Source organism: Xylaria bambusicola, assembly GCF_022495145.1.
Source record: "Xylaria bambusicola strain CBS 139988 unplaced genomic scaffold F5B22scaffold_34, whole genome shotgun sequence".
Taxonomy (NCBI): domain Eukaryota; kingdom Fungi; phylum Ascomycota; class Sordariomycetes; order Xylariales; family Xylariaceae; genus Xylaria; species Xylaria bambusicola.
Genome location: NW_025953587.1, coordinates 191,920 through 214,854, shown reverse-complemented (window position 1 = coordinate 214,854; position 22,935 = coordinate 191,920). Strand labels below are relative to the sequence as shown.

Here is a 22,935-nt window from a genome sequence, read left to right as displayed (position 1 = left end):
ACCCGGTGGTACTGGAAAACCTACCTAGGTGAACACCTAGGTAAATACCTACTTAAGTATGTAGGGTAGGCTAAGATGGAATTCTCCGAGGTGTGCGGTGCGTGCGTGCGCGTGCGGGCGGGCGTGTGGGCGGCGTGTGGAGAGCGAGAGCACACGGAGATTTGGAGATTTGAATATGGTAACAGTACCTACTTCGTACATGGACAGATGCTGACGATCCTTGGTTCTTTCTCGAAAGGTTCTGGTCCTTGGTTCAATTGGCAAGACGAGGCGACGAACCAACCCACATGCCACCGCCGACAGCCGTTGAGATCGACCCCTTACGCCGGCATCAGTAGCGTGCTGTAGCGTACAGTAGCTTCGTCTCGTACACGCCTCCTGCACTTGTCAAGCTTGTCAACTAATTATAGCGCCGTCCACAAGACGCCCACAAGACGTCCACCACAAGACATCCGCAACATGTCCACCAGAGAGACACGCCGTCACGTCGAGGTCTGGTCCTTTTTTTATTTTGTACTATCTCTGTACTAAGAATGGTAGGCAGGCAAGCCAGGTACGCTAGGTTCTGGCTAGGTCCCGCTCGCCCGCCTATCCACCGACGTCCATCATGACGAAGGGGGCCCCTACGGGGCTAGTGTCCCGCCGCCGCCGCCGTCATGGACGTCCTACTGTACTTGGGTGCATGTTTATTGTAATAGTAGCGCAGGCTTTACCATAATCGACAATGCGATGTGCCGACGAACAGCGCCGGCATTGCACGTTCGAGTCAGTTGCTGCTGCAACTTTTCGGCAAGTCCTCGTTCTCCGTTGTTCGTCGCGAGCCGACTCTTGTTTTTGCAATGTGCAGTCCACATGAACTCGTTCCTCTCCCTCTCCCTCTCCCTCTCTAACCGAGGTTTTCAAGTACTGTTGTCTGGATGTAAACCTGTTGGTTGCTACCTACATAAACAAGCAAGCCGTATCTTCCATTTTCGGAACTTGGATATGGACATGGAGAGGTCTCATATGAACATACTATTGCATAAGTACATACATAGTAAGGAGGTGCTAAAACGAAGCCATTCGCCACAGAAACTCGCTTTACTTGTGTAAGTATATTTTTAACACCATTCCAGTATTACGTGCCTAGTACCTATAGTACATGAGAAATGTATTCCGATCCATATTCGGCAGCTTGACGTACCTGAGATGGCATGGCATGGCTAGCCAAGTTTATCAATTCTGCCATGTGCTGAAGTCGTCTCCAGCAAACTCTAAGTCCCCTCTTGACGTTTTGCTTGCTTGCAATTGTGGTACGCATTACTATCCTTTTGTCGCTTCATATATCCTTTCCGAGAGTAGTGGCGTACATGTATTATTTATTATTGAAGCCCTCTCGAGTCTGACCCGACACCTCTTCCGACGGATGAACGCTAAGTTGTGGCAGGTCTTCCTTTCTCTAGCGTAGACTGCACGTATCTACTAGGTCCGCATGTTGGTAACATAGTGTAAGTACGCAGATTCTTTCTTGGCTTAGCTGTTAGGTAATTTGCTTCCTACTCTAGTCGTATTACTGGAGGGGCTCGCATAGTGCTGCTGATGTTTCATATTTCATTCACTACCATAGGAATACCACCAAGGCTCAACGCAACAACGTGTATAGTCTCAACCCGCGAGCCACAATCCGTCGCCTTACCAGGACCTGGCCACTGGCGCGCTAGTAGATCTACAGAACGATCAGTAATCATAATTAACCCGCATTACCAAGCTTCAGCCTTGTTGTTGACTGACGGGCGGCGGCGTCGTTCTGAGACCTCGCCTTCCGCCATTACGTTGGCTGACATGGGAAGTCGACGAAGTAGGTAACAGCATGATGTCTGTGACTCGTCGGGCTTTGCACACATGATTATTTCCGGGCACTCTTCCAGGACAGGCGGGATTGACTGGAATATTCTTATCCCAAGCATTGTTTACTGTAAGTCAGTCTACCTTGGTTCCCACCCTAGCCTAGTCTATTTGCACTACCTAATACCTATTCCCGACAGCTCCTCGTGCGGATCCGTGCCGCACGCACCGCACATCATTTCGAACGGTAGATCACCAGCATAATTACTACGAATGGGTAGGCTGTTCGTTAATGTTTTTTTTTATTAAAAAAAAAACAACTCGGGCAATATTATCCTCAGTCTGACGTCGCTGGAACATGAGGTGGTCCATGCTTATACTATAGTATCGATGCCTACTGGTTTACTTGGGAGCGCATACCTACAGGATGAGTACGAGCAGTTCGTCCATGGAATGCCAATAGACCACTCCCCAAGCCGATCAATGTTCCGGGTAGCTGGCATCGGGGCTTACATGTCCCGTGCGCCATGGCGGCGACGGAGGCGGCAGCTTACTTTTGCGGCGTCTAGCGCAGACTTTCCAGTAAGTAGGCGTAACGTACGTGGTGTCATATTGATGGGCGGTCACACGAGCGAGTGTGTGGCGGGAGAGAAAAGCAAGCTGTAGAAGGATTATCTAGGTAATAGGTAGGTAGGTAGGTAGGTAGGTAGAGTGGTTCTCGCCGAAATGTGTAAACGACAGTTCGTTCCCAGGGAAGGTCTTTCAGGTCCTTCTCGTGTTCTTTACGAAGGGTGGCCCACAGACGAAACCTAGCAACAGAGACACGGGCAGAGGCGGGGACGGCACGGGGACGCGGAGCAAGCCTTTCGTTACATTCTCTACCATCGACTCCCCGGGTTCAGGTGGTGTAGGTGAAGACTTGACCTGTTGCGCCTAAAAGGCTCGGCACGTCCACTCGGCAGAATCTGACCTAGTACGGAATCATGCACCTCGGCCCCGAAAGGCACAGAGCGAGGACTGCTTATACAGTGCCAGAATCAGCGATGTTTTACTGTAGGGTATACTCATCTCCCGTGATGGTTCTCGCGAAGGGCAGGAAGAGAGATGACAACGTAACGCTTATCTACATCTTTATTCTCGTGGTGAGGTTCCCGACATGCGCGTCGTGGCGGTGGCACTGTCATTATCGCAATGATTATTCACTTCACGCAGTGCCTATCTGACGTAAATAGGTCATTTTATATACCGTAAAGGACCTTGATGAAACACCCACTTGCTCACAATTTAGTTCCTCCGGCAGACTCCGGGTCTGCTCTAGGTTTGGAGCCATAATCACAGTAGGTATCGTGATGTGCCTAGAGCAACCTCACCTGCCTAGTCTAATGATGAGCCTGTCCTAGCTAATTAGCTATGCAGGTGTAGCGACACACATCTAGCCACCGTATTATTACCCAGCATCCAATGCGGGCTTATCCCTCACCAGGTTGTTTCATGTTGATGAGCTCACTAAGCCTTATTGATGATGGCTATGTGAGCGCCATTTCGGCCGATACATGTTTGGCGTCTTTGGCTGTATGTATGGTAGGTAAAACGATGGCTTGGCTTGATATTACCTACCGTACTGCACATACTTACGTCTCGGGCTTCGACTTGCCGGATACTACTCGTGAATACTATATCACATTGGGATTCGTCTCACGAGAGAACACTATCCTGCTAACCCCCTGGCGCACATTCCACACTCTCCTGGCTTCCATCAGCAGAGAGCCAATGGAAGCGTTTCCAGCTGACTGGCATCTTGAGATGCATAGGGAGACGAGCAGCAGACGTCCACCTTCATGCATGCATATGTCTGCGTGCGCATGAAACCATGAGGAGGAGCAGTTGAGGTCGTACAAACGCGCAATTATAATATGATTACGGCTATTTGGCCGCGCCCATGGACGTTAGGCCAGGCAGCGACAACGGGTATCATTGGTGTCAGACGTCAGCCCTTTCTCACTTGCAGCCGCCACCTATAACAAGATGACATCGGTCATTGCATACACCACCACGTATTGTAGGTAGTAGTGTAAGTCATCGTCATGACCGGCCAGTATCGATCATCTATCTCTCCCCCCTTCCCCGCCACCCCTACTTAATTAAGGCTTACTTACAATACTCACTTAGTAGTACATGGGGTTGACTCCCACGGGTACAATTGAGAACCGTGCTCCTCCTCCTGTCAAAACGAGACCTAAGTAAGATCTAGCCACGTCCCTGTCAAGCCCAGCCCCCGGCCCGCTGTCATCGGAAACCTCCCTGGCTTGCCCAAGAATGGGAACGCAGCGGATCTTGCTAAGATGTGTCTGTGGGTTGCTAGTGTACGTGCCACTCGCGACAATTCCCAGAATAAGCCAAGGCTATACCGACGTTGCTACCAAACATACGCACGCTATCTACTAGTGCAGTTCTCCTCCTTCGCCTACACTTGGACTTTCTGGACAACGCCAGGTTCCCGGGTTACTACTGTGCCATGTTGCTGCTGATCATATACTCTTTTCGGCCAGTCGCCAATCCTATAGTATGCTCTGCTCTACATGTAGACTAGGCATTGAACTTACCTGACGACGCAACGGCACTACCTAACAGTACGATAGAAAGCAAAACGACACAGTTGAGGAGAAGAGCAGTATATACCGTAGTAGGTAAGAGGTAACAGAACGCCTGACATACTAGGTAAGCAGGTATGAATAAGTACGTATGTTCTAGCATTATCCAGCATTTCTCCATCTAGACAAGTACTCACCTGACCACGGCATGGTTATACTAATATGCATCCTACTTAGCTATCTACAACTACACTTATCTCCATGCAGGCAATATGATATCGTAAGAGCAGAAACATATATACATACTTGGTATATACATAGAAACCAATACGGGAAAGAACACCTCCCACTCAGAGCAGACATATCTGAAAGTGGCCTGGTTTGTATTGTATTATACATAGTAGATAGTAAGTAATGATCGTGAGACTATCCAATGGTGTGTCCACTGTAGGTGTGAGTGTGGGGTAAAGGCAGGTGTAGGTACCTAGTATGGAGTAGGTACCTACAGGTACCTAATTCCAGCACCAAGCCCTGCACCATGTTTTGCTGTAAATTAGCTAAGTTTATAGGGAGGGTTTTGCACTATGTGCCCTATACTACACAGTATGTAGGTGCTGCAGGGGGCTAGTTGGAACTGTCAAAAAGTCGCGCTAATTAGCTACCTGGGTACCTGCTCGCCTGGCAATTCATGATCTGAGACCACACCATCTCCAGCTCACACCAGATTACATCTTGAGCATCATTTCAAATCTGCTTCTCGCTCGTCCGAGCCGAACAGCCCTCTAATCTCACGTCTTCCGTTCTTTTCCTTTTAGCCTGATCGCTCGATCGCTCCTAGTTGCAGTTAGTCAACTTCCCATGCGACAACCACGGCATGGCTAGCTTTGTGGCTTGGGACACGCGCATTCTCTTTACCCGGACCAACTTCGCGTGCAGTATCAGATCATGAACGACAATCCAAACCGCCGGACGCTAGCACGGCTCTAGTTCACCCATGTCCAGTTCACAACCCCAGCTACCAAGTAGGCCGGGGTTAGGATCAAGGTCCTTCGCCTGCCTGGCGTCGTAACGGCTATCAAAGCAGCCCTGCTCGAACGCTTTGCCGTCGGTGGCGCTCTCAAAAACTGCTCATCAAAGACAGACAGTCATCTGAGCCGCTGCCCGTTTTCGGGTTTGCTGCCCATATACCACAACCGCTGCACACTTCCAATGTCTGAGGCGTCTGCAGATCTACTGGACGCCCATCGAACGCCATGCCCACTTGGACCAAGCAACGCACAGGACAATTTGGCGAGCAGCTTGCCTCAACACGACATCGCTAATCTTGCAGACGGCCACGGACATATTTCTTGTACCATGATCCCAGGTAAGAACAGCGCTTCTGCCACTGACCAAATAACGCGACCCTGGCATATCACATTATCGTACCGGAGCGAACTGCTCGGGATTTGCGCTCGTATGTGCGACCCTTGGTCAACATTATCATGGCAGCCCATCAGTGTGCTAAGCCTTTTCCTCACTGGACAATACCCTCTCCACCGCCATTCCACGCGGTACAAACGGCAATTTGCATGGCGGAGCAAAGTTTCTGGCTTCTTGAGAAGTGACTGTGCGGCAATGTGCATTGCTACGGTCTGATGTTTAGACTTGGTACGGTCTGAAACATCTTGGGCGAATCATCCAAGCTGTAAGCACTCGTACGGGCTGTAAAGGTTGTGTTCCCAGGGATCGTGACATTTCCCGTGATCTTGATCCAGCTCGGCAAGTATGGCGAACTCATGCAAGGCAAGTAGGCCGGGCGATTCGGTTGCAACGTAGCGATCCGACCTATCAGTTGGGCTTGTATCAGGTTTGAGATATCTGCTACATCAAAGGAGAGGCGTTATATGTCTCTCGAATACTGCTGCTGGACTGTCATTCGCAACAACACCAACATTGACACGTATTCTAGGTTTATTAATTGAGTGTTCCCCTCCCTATTGCTGCCACTTGTTTCCGCCAGTCAACTGCAGGTGAACCGACCTGTCGCTTCTTGTCGAGGCGTACCGGCACGATTTGATGTCACGACATCGGAAGAACGCATCTGCATGTCTTGGTATAGCTACCACCTGAAAAAGAACATTTTTACTCCTTTTGGTTGAGTACATGTGTTGACGTACGATTGTCTTGCTTAATGCTGCGATCGTTTGCCAGTAGCACATTGACCCGCCACCATCAAAAGGGCAAACTGCATATCAGATCTCGCACGACCAGAAGATCTGAAAAGGAGGCTGTGCCGGCGAATGTCTCCGAACCCACCGACGGGAACCCCCGCATACGGTTACTATTCGGCACTTGGAATATCGAGGGTCAGGAGCAGCCCCCGCTCAATTGTCGAGTCACGGGTTCATCATCACCTGTTTTTTACCTGCGCTCACGGCCCCGTTTCCTTTTCTGTCCCCTGCGTCCAATCCTATTGCCCAGGGATTTGCACATAGCGTAGCATCAAAATCTATACCCTCAAATCCATTCCAGGTGGATGGTAACAAAACACTCTCCACATCAAGTCCAGAAAAGCTATACAACCAGTTGTGTTGGATTACCTTCCTGTCTCGTACCCTAGCTCGCTACTGGCTTACAGAGGCATTTTTTCAACAAGACTTTGAAGAAATGTATGAAAATGTCCGGCCTTCGTTGCTATTGTGTGCAAGCTCTCCAACGAGATATAAAAACCCCGTCTGCTTCTGAGGTTAAACTCAACGCCATTCCAAAGACAAAGCCCTTCCACGCCAGATAAGGGGGAAGGGATTGCCTTCTATACTGCAACGACGTAAGGATACTTACTGTTTTTGATGTCTTGGGATGCCCGGGATTACACACCCGAGGCAAGCACTCTAATGGATTTCTGGGCGTGTAATTGATCTGATAGGGGACGTTTCGAAACCACTAATCTCTTTATGGGTTGAGCAATGACTGGAGATGTCACTTGGAATATCCCATCAACCACTATAACTTAACCTTTCTTGCTGTACTAGGCCTTGTGCACGAGATGCCGGATGCCCGAGAATGGCAGGTTTGGTATACTGGGCTTTCACTTTCTACACTACCCTGCCCTATCGTTCAAGCAGTTATCTTCAAAGGTGGGCCCGATTTGAGCCCATGTATTGTAGTATTCCTGAAATTGTGAGTACTTAGTAAGAATCGGTAGTAGTGGGTTATACCAATATTCTGGTAGGTAAGGGTCTTCATGTTACAGGAACGAAGATATTAACAAGGGCTAATAATTAGCCCCGTTAAGTGGGATCATAGAGATCAGGATTCAAGTCATTAATTATCCTCTTTTTCATGGCTCACCATATCTCGCGAGGCTTCTCGGCGGCGCCAACCGGCCTCGGAAATCGAGCGCCCGAGTGGGAGTATGTGCGTTCAAACGCCCTGATATGACAGCCGTCCGTCTTACTTGTTACCAAGAACCAGGTATGAGTTTCAGCAAGATAAAATCAAATCCAGTGGCGTTATCAGATTATGACGAAACGAGCCAGCCGCCGAATTCTGACATCAAAAGTGTTACCCACCCGGCAGCCAGTGCAGGGCAATGATATGTTGATATTGAATAATTAGTCTAGGTAGAGGCGAGCAAGTGTGTTAAATACGATATGCGAGATGCGGTACGAGCATACCCTAGTAAACGAAAGGGGTGTGATGACAGGACCGGCGATCTCCTTCGTTCCGCTTGTCAAGTCTGAATGCTGACGACCAAATCGCATCTCATCATTCCCTCTGGCACCCATGCTTATTAGTAGGTATACAGTACACGCGGAAAGCATGGTTGTTCTCCTTGCAGGGCTAGGTATGTTACCATTTAGTGAGCTTTTTATGTTTCATTGACAGGGAGGAGAGAGCAGGGGTTAATCATTTCTGGTAACTCAAAAACCACCTTAATAAGCGAAAGAGGGCAAGGGAAATGGATACGACGGGATAGGACCCCTGTTTTAATCTTTTTTTGGCCCTTTCGTCTTTCGATACAATGGACACAACATATCTCCCATAATATGGGCCCCGATGGCCGCTGAGATCTATGCCCGTGCGGATCGGATTATCTCGTCTAACCGGGGCAGCCCAAATGAGGCGCCGATGTTGAGGTTTCTCGTCATCAGTGAGATTGTCCTGGGTGATGCGCCTGTGAGATTTGCTTCGTCGCGGGTGAGACCGCCCTGCCTGCCGGTTAAACCCGGTCAGTTACTCAGTCAGATATTACAGTAGACATACAGACAGAACAAACTGACTGGCTGGCTGACCGACAAGGGAGGGCGGTAAACAAGATTGACTGTTTCATTGCAGGAGACGATCAAGATTCCTCATCTCGGACCGCCAGCACCATTATGGAAATGCACGTATGGAAGGGAAGAGAAAAGCAGAATTAAACGATAAGGCCATTTTCTACACCTGCATATCAACTCATCCCACGCAGGCCTAAGGTCTCAACTAGGCATGTCCTTGCACGTCAAGCAATGGCAGTCGCCGGTCTAGCACACCCCCCAAAGAGAAATAAAAAGGGGAGGGTTGCAGATCTAGAACATCCATCGAACCACGCAACAGCACTCGCGGGTATTCTTAGCCCTCTCTTCGCTGCATTCCTGGCAGACGCGTGCAGATGCGCGGCATGCCGTTGTTTTGCTAGGGACCCTTTTCCCGCCTACCGTTACCTTAGGTAACCTACCTACCTACCTACTTTCGGATGAGCGAACATCGAATACAATGTAGCGCTCAACAGGATCGAGCCTAACTCACGACCTATATCCCCCCGCTATGGTGGTCATAGCACCCTAACTCCTGCATCTTTAGTCGAAAGACGGGGGAGATGGGGCGTGAAGCGAAACATACCGGAGAACCGCAAGAGAGAGAGGGAGAGAGAGAAAAGACAAACTCGGATAATCGTTTACCCAGATCCTCGACTTGCGCGTGACCGAGATATACAGTAGTACCCAAGAAGGTAACAGTAGGTCATGCCTACGCAGTACATATTAAGTACAGCAGGTGAGGACGTACCACAACTTGAATAAATAACTGATGTTATACCGTCATAGTATCTCTTGACTGTAACCCAATAGTTGCTCGTTGTGTCCCTGGGGTTGGTTCACGAGACCCTCCCCCGGTTAACGGATGCGTCGTCCCGCGCTTCACTACTTCAAGTCATAAGTTGTGTGTATTGCTTACCTACTTAGCTGCTACTTAGAAAAGCTGAAATGGGGGTGCACAGTTTAACGCCATCTCGGCACCGTAAGGCGCCGCTTATTCATCTTTTTGTTTTACTATACTTGGTGCTTTTAAGTACGATGGGTGAATGGACGGATGGATGGAAGCGGGATGTGGGAGGGGCGGGTTGGGCGAGCGAGTGAGCGAGCCAGCCAGCGACGATGTTACCACGGAGTAGCATACCTAGACGGGGCGCCGACGGGAAGATCAAGGTAAGGGGTGGTTTTAAGGTAACCGGTTTTTGTTGGGGGTTACTGCCGGTATGTATCTCCACCGCTGACTACATGCCTACTTCGTTATCTTCTTGTCCACCTAAGTAGGTTTGACAGGCGGGAGTCTACGGGAGCTTATGGTCATCTCGAGACTCTTGGTGTAGGCATCTTGTTCAATCTTCATTGCATACCCTCCTTGATTGATGGCACTTCGCTACACCGAACTGCACTGCATTGCCCTTGCCCTTGCCCATCCAAGATCGCGATCGTGTCACGGTATTCCATGAAGTTTAAATGTCCGCACGTGTTCCTGGCCCGAGATGACGACGGCTTTGCAGCCAGTCACACCTATAGTATGATATAGTATCTCGAGTATTATTATTATGTCGGCGAGAATATGACTCTCGCCAATTCTTGTTCTCTATCCTGTCAGCATCCCCTGTCTGTCTTGTCTTGTCTTGTCTTCCTTTCCTTCCCCTTGTCCCCCCTCTTCAAACCACCCATGACCCTGCCAAACTTAGCTGCGCTACCCCCCATCTTGCGGCGTGGTGTAGGCTTTGTCACGATTCCAAGGTGGATGATGAGTATACATAGTACCTGTCCCTGGGTGTGCCGGTCTACCTAGATAGGCAATCTGTACCTGTTCCCAAAAGCCACTGTGTCGGGACTCGGGAGACTGCACGTCCAACTCGATTTTGCTTAACGCCTTATTTTTTTTTTTTTTTACCTATTTAATTCTACGGCAACACACGCACTCTCACCCACGTACTTAGTATGTCTGGTTATACCTACTTATACGGAGTATAGTAGAGATGAAAAATGAACGGACATTAGATGCCCAACGTAGGAATTAACCCAGGTATGTTATATACCGAATGATCCATACATAGATAGTATACCGCACTAATTCAAGATCACGTCGGGGCAATCAGAACATCTCTTTCATGGATTAGACCGGAGTAAATTACCCTGATCAAATCACTTCGGTAGCTAATTTGCTGCAGGTTGCTGCTCAAGGTGGCCTGTATGTCTTGTAACTGCCTCACTGCACATGGGTGATGGGATTGCATGGGTCCCTAGGTAATGTGTTTGTTTCAAGCGGAAGAATCCGGAAATCCGATCTTTTTTACTGGGGTAACAACAGTACATGAAGTAGAGACAGATACTATGCACACAGATACTGTAGATAGATACGTTGACAGACGGTACCTGATGAGTTAACAAGGTCTCGGTCGGTCGAGGGGGGGACCTCTTTCGCTAAGGTACGGGACCAGACGCCGGGCGCCCCCAGCTACTACTTACTTAGTAAGTAGTATACAGTAGATGGGTTCAGTCAGCGTTGAGCCGATGGAAGCGATATTACATGATGCCTACTTATACTTTATGTACATACTTACTTACCTACTTAGCTATCTTCTACAGAGAGATCTCACCTTCGTAGTTAGAGAGTGTAATGTATATACCTACCTATGTATACTCATTTTGCCCACAGCGTTGCACTGCGCCGCGCACCACGGTAACCCACAAGAAATACACATATACTTACATAGAAGTAAGGAATACCTACGAAGTATATAGCTCGGCTAGATACACACACAATGGAATGTTATACACGGTTACACATAGACGTTTTTTTCCCCAGCAAGGTTGTCGCTTCTTCTCCACTTTGGGAAAGTGATCGTTATGGTTTGTCGATCCCCGCGATCACCGAATGGATCCCCAAACTCAAAAGTCAGTCAGTCAGTCAGTCACCTTTTCTTCACCCCCAAATTGCACCTCTAGGTTTGATATACATTGCTACGCGGATACTCGGGTTTTATGTCCTATAATGTCAAGTAACGCGATGGTTTCGATAATTGGTAAATCGGCGCTGTGCTGCTGCTACTACTGGGCACCCCACCTTCTGCACTACTTAAGCTAGAGACAACGTTGAGTAGAGGAGGAAGAGGAATAGTCTGACATCCGCATTCCATCGGACCTCGATTGAAAAGATCGGATCGAATGTTCGAAATGGAAGAATGGATGGAACTCGTGGCATGGAAGAGAAGTGGAATGTTCTTTTCCGCAAGCCCGCTATAGCACGGCGATCTTTCGCGGCGATCACACACATTCGACAACCTATCGGCGAAGCGTCCTTACCTGGTCTCGATCATCGTGCCTCGCCTTGTCCATCCTCTTACCTACCTACCTACCAGTTCTGGAATATACCGGGACAGTCAGAGGAGTTGATAATGCCTGTCCGCCCGCCTATAATGCATCGAATAGATAGATTCCCGATTTTTCCATCCCATCTATGAACGTGATATATGTTTCAGCATTACAGTAGCTTGATACTTACACAGCCTCCTTTCCCTTCCTTCCTTTCTCTATCTCTCTCTCTTGCCGCCTGCCACCCATCTACCGCATCTGCCAAGTCGTCTGAAATTTATTCATACTCGCATGGCTCCCCCGCGGTTAGCCAGTTAGTAGGCTAGAGCAGGCACGGAGGTGAGGGCTATAAAATGTCGCGAAGGGTTTTATCCCCGGCACAGCCTCTCTACAGCTGAGACCGCGAACGCTGACATCCGAGGAAAAGCTCATACCTCCCTTCCTTTCCCTTCCCTTCCCCTCTCTCCAACTCGTGCGGCGCTAAAGGAAAAAATGTCAACTAGTGGGATGGACCAGTTCGCACGTCATGTCACACCCACGATCGTGACAATGTGTCAGGTTGTCAAGTGTCAGGTGTGTGCCCTCGGGACTCGGCATGAGATGGGGTGGATGTGATGGCGCTAGACAAGGACGCAGAGCAGAGATTGCACAGCCACGTCCGTCTCGCTCTCGTCCGAAGTCCCCCGGTCCGCTCTCTCGGGATCATAGGGGCCCGGATAACGGGCGCCGAGATCTTCTGATATACGACTTCCTTTCCCCCCTTTCCTTTCCCGTGGGAAACCCGAAATACGAGCGTGGGAGAAGCGAGTAAGCAAAGCAAGCTAGGGCATGTATGGGCTGGCTGACGGGTTGGCGACGACCTGGTCATACATACATTGATTGGGAGGACAGTGTTGATAACGTGGCGATGTGATTCGTTCTGCGCGCGCTCTTCTCGTAACCGTGGATTTTGGGGTGTGCGTCGTCACATACATATTATATTGTTTGACGTTCGGTGTGGTATGTGGCTCTCGCTTAGACGGGCGGTAGACGAAGCGACCAACTAACTGAAGGGTCTGGTTCACTCATGACAGATACTTCGAGCTACTTATGCGCCTTGTACGTGATGGTACCGGTACATCACCAGTCAATGGACAGAAAAAGCTGTATTGTGGCAAGGTAGTTCTGGTATGGGCGGAAGAAGGAAGCCAGGCGATCAAGAGCCACCTTAGTAGAGATTGCACGAATCACCTATAGCGATAATATCTGTATGTCTGATGAAGAGATGTTATGATCTTACTTTGCTCGGACCAACGTCTTGCTTGATGGAATTTCGCATCATGGATACAGAAGGATAGGTTGTAAATAGCATGGATTTGATAGATGAGCGAGCTGTTCTAATCTAGAACCTGCTATCTTGAAGGCTGTATATCAGTTCTATACCATGATATAACGTATCTAACAGACAAACGAGCACGCAGAGCGGATGAACACTACCACCCAGTGAAAACCATCGAGATCTCTAATAATTGTGTCATTGTACTTGTTGAGACTAAATACCAGTATGCAGAGTTATGAGGTCAATGCAGCTGAATGCCACAAATGCCCTTGGAAAATCAATAGTAGCTTATGAGTTGCCATAATTTCGTGGGTATAATATAAGATCAACGTGCCATGCCATGCCATAAGTTTATCGGTGGAGCTAGACCAGGCGGCGTCCAAGTCCACTCGAAGTCGTCCATGAAAGTCCAATCAATAGCCAATGAATCAGGCACAATACCGGCTAGAAGGGTATCTGTCTCCTCCCCGGTGTTTTCGTTCGGGGGATTGGGCGTCTGTTGGTTCGGGCCGCGCTTTATCCTGCCGTCCGACTTCCACGACATCAAGCAATCGAAGGTTACGGCGGCCCCAAGACGCTGCCGGAAGTTCGCAGCAACAGGCTCCTCGGTCTGCCATGATGCACCTGGGTCCGAAGAAGAGTGGTAAAGTTCAAGAAATGTCTTGAGCAATGCCTTTAGACGCAGAGGCATATCGCCTTCCACGACGCTCAATCGCTCGCAAATCGAGATCGCGTCTGCCGCCGTGGCCTCGACGGACTTGCGGTCCAGGAACTGCATGTATGACGAGCGTAGCAACTTGAAGATGACACAGCTTGCTGTTATCAGGGAACGGAATTGTGGATATGTGATGTGGCTCAGAAGCCCAATCTTCTGATCCAGCTCTTGGACATTTTGAAGAACTGAAGTAGCCGTGTGGTATGTGCGTAGAATGAGCTGCTTCAAGAGCCTCGGACTGTAACCCGGTGCGGGCATCATGTAGTAGACCTGTATCTCAAGCCGTACGAGCAAGGCATTGAACCTATCTAAGTCGTCTGGCATCGTCAGCAACGTAGCATAACTAGGAAATGGGCCTCACATACCTGCTCGTTCAGAACATATCATCCCTTGCAAGGTATTCCATTCGTCTTCCAGCACTTGAACTATGTGGGTCGATACCCCGCTTGACTCTTGAAGGTTGGCCAGTACTATTTTGCTGATATGGTTGCTGAATTTCTGACATTCCAAAAGAATGCGAAAGCCAGATGGGACGTGAAAAGGCGTTCGTCCATCAACTGCAATGTCCCGAGTCAGCTCTCGTTTTACATCGAATCGAGATGACAGAGTTTTCATAGGCGATGACGTTGTGGAAGCAGATGTAGAGAGACTCAGAATCTGTTGTTAAACCGCATATGAGAGTGGATGTGGCTCACTGGTGTTTTGAATGGTCTGATTGAATAAGGAAGTAACGGGAGGCAGCCCCATGAATGAAGACACTCTGCTAGCTAATTAGTCTGAGATATAAACTAAAGGTAGCCAACTTCACCTCTGTGACACAATATTGAGCCCTGCCCAAGTATAGGTTGCCTCTTCGTCTGTGAAATTGTTCTTAAATACCCCATGACTATATTCCGGGTGGCCCCCCTTCCCGGTGTGCAGTCCCAATAGAAGTGCAGCATTAGTAGTCATGCTAGAGAGCATGACCGATGGGTCATGATGAAAACGACAGCTCGGGAAAATCCAGGAGCAAATCAAGATTATGGCGTTGAGGGTGGGCAGTGTAATAGGAACTTCACCCAATGCCATAAATACCTGCCGTCGAATCTCCTCCGACAGGAAGGTGATTAATGACTTGCTTTTTGCATAACGAAGGGAGGCCACGTAGATAATAGTCCAGAAGAGAAGAGGGCAAGACTCGTAACATTTATTGGCGTCACGATAGCGTACCACGGGCATGTACGGGTGATAACATTCGAAGAACTTCTGGAAGTAATAGTCGATATCTTCGCCAGAGAAGGGGTACGAACCCAGAGTTCGGGGCAGACTGGGGCCAGTACTTGTATCCTGTATGACTGTCGTCACGGGTGTATTTAATGCCACAGGGGGCTCAATGGCACCTGTGCCCACAGGTCCGACAGCAACATGTTGCCGGGACCGAGAAGAGCCAGTACTTGGAGAAGTTATGCCTAGTTGCTCTGAGTCCCTCGAAGGGGTGATTACGGCGTTTGATGCCGGAAGACTGTTAGATGAGGCTGAACCCACAGACTCCTTGATAGACTGAATTTCTTGTGCAAGTTCATCTAGTTTACTAAGATGGTCATTAGTGATGTGTCTTGGTAGATCAGTCAAAACTACTGCAACTTAGAAGACTAATAGGGAACTAACTACCCCTACCAATCTTAAATACCAAAGCAATATAAGATGCCTTGTTCTTGAGGTAGTGGAATGAGGATAACTATGTGACTTGAGGAAGAACAGATGGCGAGATAATACTTGAGCTGCGAGCAAGCAGATTTAAAAATAGCTAGAAAAAGAAGTGCACACGAATAAATGAAAATTAAAGCAGGCAAGCATAATCATGAGAAAAAATACAAACTGTACTAAAGCATACCTTCTTCGAGATAGCCTCTTATGCGTCTTATCGACGACGCATGTTAACTGTAACTTCGCACATCGTTGACATGGCTGATCCGGGTTCGAGCTTGGATTGCAGCGGACCTAGAGTTTTATCAGCCCTATGCCGTTGAACGGTTTACGTAAGGCACGCGATTTGTTTCCTACCTTAGCATCACGGCAAGATGTGCAGGCCGTATTCCTCTTGATCCGGCTCGGCAGTGGTACAGGGTGTGTCGCCTCTTGATGGGCGTCTGCCATCAACGGTAGAGGGCGGCGTTTCATGCGCGCCAGGCTCGTTTGCTTTTGCCGACGGAACGCTTCAGTGTATGGCACGTCGTTTGGCTTAGGCGCGACCAGGAATAGCGGCGGCGGCGGCGGCAGTGGCGCGAGAGCGGCCAAAGATATCCGTTTCGGCTTGCTTGGGCTCGATGCCGTCTATAATATGAATGGCGAGACTCCAATCCAAATACATGCCAATTTGGGAGAGAAAGTGGGAAGGACGTTGACCTATATAGTATCCCCGATTTCGGCACCGGCGCCTACCTACCTGTCAGAGTCAAGTCTCCAAATCACGTCTCGTTTCCAGCCGTACTTAGATGTCTCGTCTACACATCATTCACCGGATATAAAATCCTTTCATCATGGGAAATCATAAGAAGAAGCTGAGTCAAATGCATCTCATTGCTTCAAATGAATCTTGGTTTGGATTACACTCACTACACTACACGGATGTAGAGAAAGACTCCGTAAAGACCGGTTATACCCGTAATGGCTTACCCGAAACCGAGACCGACGTTGGTGCTGCCATCTAACGCATGAGTCTGTTTATTTCCATTTTCATCGTCTTATATCTTGTTCAGGTAATTCAAAGAGAGAGGTATAGAGCAATCCATTCTCTGTCTGTTAGATAGAAGTTGTCGTCGGTGCTAAAATCACAACAGCATTACACAAGAGGCTGCCTGCAACTAGGGCCTTTTGTTGGATTTACCACTGTACCAAAAGATCTTATTACTTGGACAAAACGTTATTATTGGTCTTAATCCAACACCTTTTCCCTCTCAAAAACGATCAAAATCAATAAACAGATTGCTAGCCCAAATTTAGAAACATTGGGGTTTGGGAAATATAAATAAAAATAAGAGATGACTACTCACAATAGCTGGAATTTTGTATGTTCCTGCTGGAAACTTAAGTATTATCACGGCTTATCGGAGCCGACGCGGCTCATTGCAATGTCCAGGCTTAGCTACACACCTCTTCGCTGGCTCCATCAAAGCTAAGCGCGATGCCCCTTACACGCAGATCCTAGAATTGGTAGTTATACATTCCATATACTACTTACTCCCTTATCCCAGATCGATATCGATTGCATGATTTCTTTCTATAGTAAGCAATTCGAAAACTAGTGATACCGGACTATGAGTGGTCGGTGGTGGTGGTGGCCCCTCGCCAGCCCAGATGAAGGGCTGGAGAACATGACAATGCCCGCGTTGCCTCCGGAGCCAACCCATCCCTACCATCCTCTCGGCGTGGACATCCCCGCGTATGCGGCCAACGAAGCCCCCGTCCCCGTTCTCCTTGCGGCGCTTGCCGGCACCCTCAGCTTCGCAGTGCTGAGCGCGGCGCTTCTTGCGCGGAAGCTGAATCCGCGCCTTGGCGCCTCGGGACTCGCTGTGTTCTGTTGGTTTATGATGAGTGAGATCGCCTATTTCCGCGCGCTTCAGCGCTGTTATTCCAACATATAGCATTGTTTTATCATCCAGTAAATAAACTAACATACCTAACAGACACATGTTTACACTGCGTTTTTGAAGGTGTGTGAATTGCTTCATCGGCACCGATACTCAATAGCAGAGCTCCGAGGGGAGGGGGGGCGAATGATGAGATCGATACCTACCTATGTGTCGCAAAGAAAAGAGGAAAAGCAGAAATCAAACTGACTGATATCTTCTCTGAAAAGGCTTCTTTGTTCTGAATCATGCCACCGTCGCATCGTCGCAATCGCTGCTGGCACAACTATGGAAGGAGTACGCGCTCTCCGACTCGCGATATCTTACGTCTGACTTCTTCATGCTGAGCGTTGAGAGTATCACGGTAGTAAGTCTTGCTTTTCTCTCTCTCTCCCTCTCTCTTTTACTTAACTATCTCCCTCCACACTCCAAGATACGATCCCTACCAGGATACTCTTCCGATGACCTGACTAAAGTATCCAGTTCTTCTGGGGCCCCCTCTGTCTCGCCAACGCAATAGCCACCGCGCGCAACACTCCCTCGCGTCACGCGCTGCGCATCATCGCCTGCGTCGCGCACCTCTACGGCGTGGCGCTGTACTACGCCACGAGCCAGTGCGAGTTCTACTTCACGGGGCGATCGCACAGTCGACCCGAGTTCGTGTATTTCTGGGTATACTACGTCGGCTTCAATCTGCCCTGGGCAATAATACCAGCTTGTGAGTTTTTCTTTCGCTGATGATTGATTGATTGATTGATTTCGCCGTTTCCCTGCCCTTGTAGATATCGGATGACAGGTTACTAACGCCAGCAAAAACTTCAGTCCTTCTATGGGATAGCGTGAAGACCGTTACGCGTGCCATGAGGGCTCTTGATAAGGCGGAGGTGACGCTAAACTCGCATCGCACTCGAACACAGAGTGACGGTATTGGGGGTCGACGGGAATCCAAGAAGACGAAATAAACTTGTAGTTTCTAGAAGGGATGTACGGGAAAGCACGCAAGACGTGGTAAGAAGGTCAGATGTCGCGATCTAGATAGAGTATACTATACCCTATAATGTTTGTACTTAATGGTATGCATTTTATTTATTTCATATTGAAACTAGATTCTAGCCTTCTAACTTCCACCGTGAGAAATATAGCATCGCAAGCATGTAGGTGCAATATGTCTCATCATCAATACATATAGAGAACAGTGAAATCATGTCGAGACCGAATTGTAGAAGGTCACTATATTCACCTTTCTTTTTGTCTTCAAAAGCACGTGGTTGTTGAAGAACAGAGCACATAGAGCCATTACACGATTCATAGTAGCCTTGGTTTTCCGTAATTGTCTAACCTGAGGGTTCTTCAAGTATACTAAGCGCTACAAGTTGGTATCTTCATGTCTGCCCCTATCCTAGTGATATGCTAGATGCCATAAATCTATAAAAGCCTTAGGCATTACCGAAGTAGACTAACTTAGGGGCAATTAGGCCTCGCTTGCTGAATGGGATGGCCTATCAAATAGACGGTAACCTTACGCCTAATAGGTGTAACCATTGACCTCCTCATATAATAGGTGTAAAGCCCTTACAATCATGAAGACCGTAAGGATCTTCGGCGAAGCTGGTGTTACAGAATCGTTACCATTATACCATAGTAGACATTACTATTCCTCAGCTGTCTGCTTTTCTAATGCCGCCTCCTAACTCAGCGTGATAACTCATCTCACGTACTTGCTCATGAAACGCTTATGAAAGTCGGATCTCAGAAGGTCCTAAACGATATTAGCACCATGTAAAAACTCATTCTAAGTGAGCATATGAAACTTACATTGATGAACTCCTTCTTTTTGCCTTTATCCTCGGTACCCCGAGCTTGATTTTTGAAGACTACATCATCGTCCCACCTGTTTCGGCCAAGTTAGTCTCTCACAAGCCCCTGTATGTATGAAGCCGTCAGGGCGTGAGCATACCTTCGCTTGATATTGAAATCCTGCTTGGGATTTAACAAGGGGTTACCCAGCGCTATATCGCGCTCGCGCTCGGCCTCTTCTGCAGCGGCTCTTTCGCGTTCTTGGCGCTCCCGCTTCTCGGCCCGTTCTCGTTTGATTTTCTCCAGTTCTCTTTGCAGTTCCGCGTCCTCGTCATCTTCCGAGTCCTCATCACTATCATCGTCGTCGTCATTTTCAGAGTCATCCTCCGAATCTGCATCTATGTCTCGCGATTCCTCTAATATGCGCCGCCGCTTCGCGTCTGGATCTTCCTCGCCGTCGGTTTGTGATGTTAGCTCTAGCGGCCGTTTCGAGTTGTTGGTGACAGATGTTTCGGTCTCGTTCACATCACGGAGGGCCTGGCCGTTCTTCTTGGCGAAATGGGCGGCCTCGGCGGCGAGGAGCTCAGCTCGTAGATCGCGAACCTCATCAGCATCTCCTCCTTGTCCCGGTTGTCTGATGTTCGTAAGTATGGGCGCGGATTATGGGAATAAGTCGACTACGTACCGGAATTTGAGCTGTGTGTGAGCTGGAAGGAGCCTTTGGTGATATGCTGGTCCCCGAAGGGCTTCTTTTCCACGTGCCTTGAAAAACGTCAGTAAAGAAGCATAACTTTGTGTGAATTTAATATATACGAACGGGATCAAAAGTTGGCCTGTGTGCTGTAGTCATACTGAATGCGATTTACTCGGTCGAAGGTCAAGGACTGAGATGGGGGGTTTGTTTGATGCTTTGGCTGATGAGTCTCGATGATTGATGGGTTGGGATTGGCAAGGCTGCGCGCATGCAACCAGCCAGTAGTTTACAGAGGATACCTACAGTAGTGATGGGTCGGCATTTAGTGGCTGGGAGACCGATCTTACAGGGGTTCCGGCTCGCGGTACGGCCCCACTACCCCACCAACCATCACCACACCACACCACACCACCTGCAGCACCAGGAGGCTAATGATAACTATTTCTTTACTGGCTACGACATGGATACAAGACAGTCTGGTCAGTAAATGCCCACACTCTCTCCCTGCCTTACAACAATCAATCATGCCGCGAGAGGCCGAACCCTCCCTTAATGAACGGGCCTTTGTAATACAAGCTCTACAAGAAGGGCAGCGCATCGATGGTCGCGCCTTTGACGAGTTTCGAAAGCTTGACCTGCGGTTTGGCGATCAGTATGGAGTGGCCGACGTGACGTTGGGCAAGACAAGGTAAAGCTTTTGGTTTGCACGGCGCACAATTCTACTTTATACCAACTAACTATGTTCTGTAGACTTGTCGCAAAGGTGTCCGCTGAAGTGACCACACCGTACACGGATCGGCCGTTTGACGGCATCTTTACAATCACGACCGAGCTGAGCCCTATGGCCTCCCCTGCCTTTGAAGTAAACAGACCGACCGAGACCGAAGTTCTGCTGTCTAGGTTAATTGAGAAGACCGTTCGTCGATCCAACGCCCTCGACCTGGAGTCATTGTGTCTTGTCGCGGGACAGAAGTGTTGGTCTGTACGGGTTGATCTCCACGTCTTCTCGCACGACGGTAACTTGATCGACGCATCATGTTTGGCTGTAGTAGCAGCGCTACGACACTTCAGAAAACCAGACACAAGCATAGAGGGGAATAGTGTCACCATCTACACGCCGGCGGAGAGAGAGCCAGTCCCGCTTAGTTGGCTGCACTCGCCCTTCTGCGTTACGTTTAGCTTCTATGGCGAAAATGGAGAGATTATGCTGGTCGATGCCAACTTGTTGGAGGAGCAACTACGCGTGAGTAGCTGCACTATCAGTCTCAATAAGCATGGAGAGATCTGTCAGGTTGCGAAGCTAGGTGGTACCGCGGTGGAAGCTATATCCTTGATACAGTGTGCGAGTGCGGCCGTCATCAAGGTGAAAGAATTCTCGACACTGGTAGACGCGAAACTAGCCGACGACTTCCAGAGGAGGGATAAGGGAGGTCTGTTGGCGGAGCTGTCTGCTGAGAATGAAAGGTAGCATTTGTGGCCCCCCCTATGATTTGATAATACCAATAAAGATACCCAATTTATAGAAGCCAAACCCTTGAAAGCTTCTTATGAAGAAACCCTAACGCCTGTGCCCATGCCGCTCAATGCAAGCCCAAAACGCTTTCGAATTTGATTGGAAAATTTGCAGCGCGTGATAAAATCCCTATCTCATGACGGGCGGTCTCGACTCCTTGTTCCATTTGACTCTAGATCTAACCCAGTCGATGGCTTCCCGGACACCCGTTCCGGTCAGCGCACTGACCGGCAGCACTCTCGAGTCGCGAATACTGGAGGCCTTTTCACCCTCGAAGACCTTCTTAACGAGCCCCTCTTTTATCCTGACCACCTCGAGGCAGTCTTCACGGTCTTGTTTATTGGCGAGGATGAGCAGTGGCACGCCTTCTGTCTCGGAGTTCTGCAGGACGTCCTCGAGGACCAGGCGGCATTCGTCGAGCCGACCAGAATTGTCGTGCTCGATGTTGCCGTCGCCAATGTCGGTGCTGTCGATTATGAAGACGATAGCGTGACAGCTGGCATAGTAGCTCTGCCATAGCTTGCGCAGACTCAGCTGACCGCCGACATCCCAGATCTTGAGGTACATGTCGGGGAGGGTGAGGGTCGAGACATTCTGACCGACGGTAGGCACAGTCTTGAGCTTAGGGTCCGGACGATCGGGCAAGAAGAGGGACTTGGTCTGTTCGTGGAAGGTCGTCTTGCCGGCGTTGTCGAGGCCGAGAAGGATTACGGAATATTCTGCGGCGATCCCAAGTTAGAGTAAGCGCCGCAGGATGATGAAGGTAAGGGAGAACGGGTCGGCTGTGAAATGCGACGGCGCAACTGACCCTCTTTACTGGTCGCAAGCCGATATAGGCCTTTTGCTAAATGGTACATGGCTGTAAGGACTGGAAATTCGTGATCGTATCATCGACTAGACTAGACGTGACTCGCTCTCTTCAGATACATATATATATATGTGTGTGAATGGTAGTTACTGTAGTGGTGAGCTACAGTCAGCGTCTTGTCAGGCGAGTGGAGACCGTTTCATATGGTGATACCAGATACCGGTAGATTAGCTGATGAGCACCGCTTGACCTGCAGATAACCGTTAGAAAATGTGGCTCACGTCCAGCTCAGATGGTCAGATAGTACCCCAGTACCTCCAACGATAGTGACCGGGTCTGACCGGGCCAGTGAGGGTGGAGGCTGATAGAGGGGCTCAACCCACTGCAGGCCCAGCATGCAATGGGCTGCTAGCGTGACATTGGTACCTGTATTAGCGGCTTCTACAGGATGTAAGTGTTCAACGAAGGGAGG

General features: G+C 49.1%; 5 protein-coding genes across 5 annotated transcripts; 2 read left to right on the top strand and 3 right to left on the bottom strand.

Annotated features, from left to right (window-relative positions):
* Nucleotides 1-13,653: 13,653 nt before the first annotated feature.
* Nucleotides 13,654-17,293, bottom strand: F5B22DRAFT_648486 (uncharacterized protein; the record flags this gene model as incomplete). The annotated part of the gene is made up of 7 exons (XM_047979019.1): nucleotides 13,654-14,360; nucleotides 14,409-14,600; nucleotides 14,739-14,803; nucleotides 14,852-15,613; nucleotides 15,917-16,023; nucleotides 16,087-16,356; nucleotides 17,264-17,293. 7 exons carry the CDS (start codon nucleotides 17,291-17,293, stop codon nucleotides 13,654-13,656), a joined length of 2,133 nt encoding a protein of 710 aa, XP_047828924.1.
* F5B22DRAFT_614675 (Emopamil binding protein-domain-containing protein) lies at nucleotides 17,209-18,758 on the top strand. The gene is made up of 5 exons (XM_047975477.1): nucleotides 17,209-17,616; nucleotides 17,709-17,735; nucleotides 17,882-18,018; nucleotides 18,135-18,369; nucleotides 18,474-18,758. Exons 1-5 carry the CDS (start codon nucleotides 17,340-17,342, stop codon nucleotides 18,611-18,613), a joined length of 816 nt encoding a protein of 271 aa, XP_047828923.1. The 5' UTR covers nucleotides 17,209-17,339; the 3' UTR covers nucleotides 18,614-18,758.
* A 598-nt stretch (nucleotides 18,759-19,356) lies between these two features.
* F5B22DRAFT_637676 (Cwf15/Cwc15 cell cycle control protein) lies at nucleotides 19,357-20,298 on the bottom strand (the record flags this gene model as incomplete). Its single annotated transcript, XM_047977473.1, has 5 exons — nucleotides 19,357-19,410; nucleotides 19,467-19,542; nucleotides 19,609-20,082; nucleotides 20,134-20,210; nucleotides 20,266-20,298. 5 exons carry the CDS (start codon nucleotides 20,296-20,298, stop codon nucleotides 19,357-19,359), a joined length of 714 nt encoding a protein of 237 aa, XP_047828922.1.
* Nucleotides 20,299-20,666: 368 nt separating this feature from the next.
* F5B22DRAFT_637675 (ribosomal protein S5 domain 2-type protein) lies at nucleotides 20,667-21,610 on the top strand (the record flags this gene model as incomplete). The annotated part of the gene is made up of 2 exons (XM_047977472.1): nucleotides 20,667-20,830; nucleotides 20,893-21,610. 2 exons carry the CDS (start codon nucleotides 20,667-20,669, stop codon nucleotides 21,608-21,610), a joined length of 882 nt encoding a protein of 293 aa, XP_047828921.1.
* An 87-nt stretch (nucleotides 21,611-21,697) lies between these two features.
* On the bottom strand, nucleotides 21,698-22,773 carry F5B22DRAFT_299475 (P-loop containing nucleoside triphosphate hydrolase protein). Its single transcript, XM_047970509.1, has 2 exons — nucleotides 22,464-22,773; nucleotides 21,698-22,374 (listed from the first exon to the last, which is right to left on the bottom strand). The coding sequence occupies exons 1-2, from the start codon at nucleotides 22,510-22,512 to the stop codon at nucleotides 21,785-21,787; spliced, it is 639 nt and encodes a 212-aa protein (XP_047828920.1). The 5' UTR covers nucleotides 22,513-22,773; the 3' UTR covers nucleotides 21,698-21,784.
* Nucleotides 22,774-22,935: the final 162 nt, after the last annotated feature.

Excerpts from the sequence above, each read along its gene's own strand:
- F5B22DRAFT_614675 (XM_047975477.1), top strand. The coding sequence starts at position 17,340 with ATGAGTGGTCGGTGGTGGTGGTGGCCCCTCGCCAGCCCAGATGAAGGG. Across the intron at positions 17,736-17,881 it reads TTTACACTGCGTTTTTGAAG|GCTTCTTTGTTCTGAATCAT; the intron begins GTGTGTGAATTG and ends TTCTCTGAAAAG. Across the intron at positions 18,370-18,473 it reads CTGGGCAATAATACCAGCTT|TCCTTCTATGGGATAGCGTG; the intron begins GTGAGTTTTTCT and ends CAAAAACTTCAG.
- F5B22DRAFT_299475 (XM_047970509.1), bottom strand. The coding sequence starts at position 22,512 with ATGTACCATTTAGCAAAAGGCCTATATCGGCTTGCGACCAGTAAAGAG. Across the intron at positions 22,375-22,463 it reads GCTTGCGACCAGTAAAGAGG|AATATTCCGTAATCCTTCTC; the intron begins GTCAGTTGCGCC and ends GGATCGCCGCAG.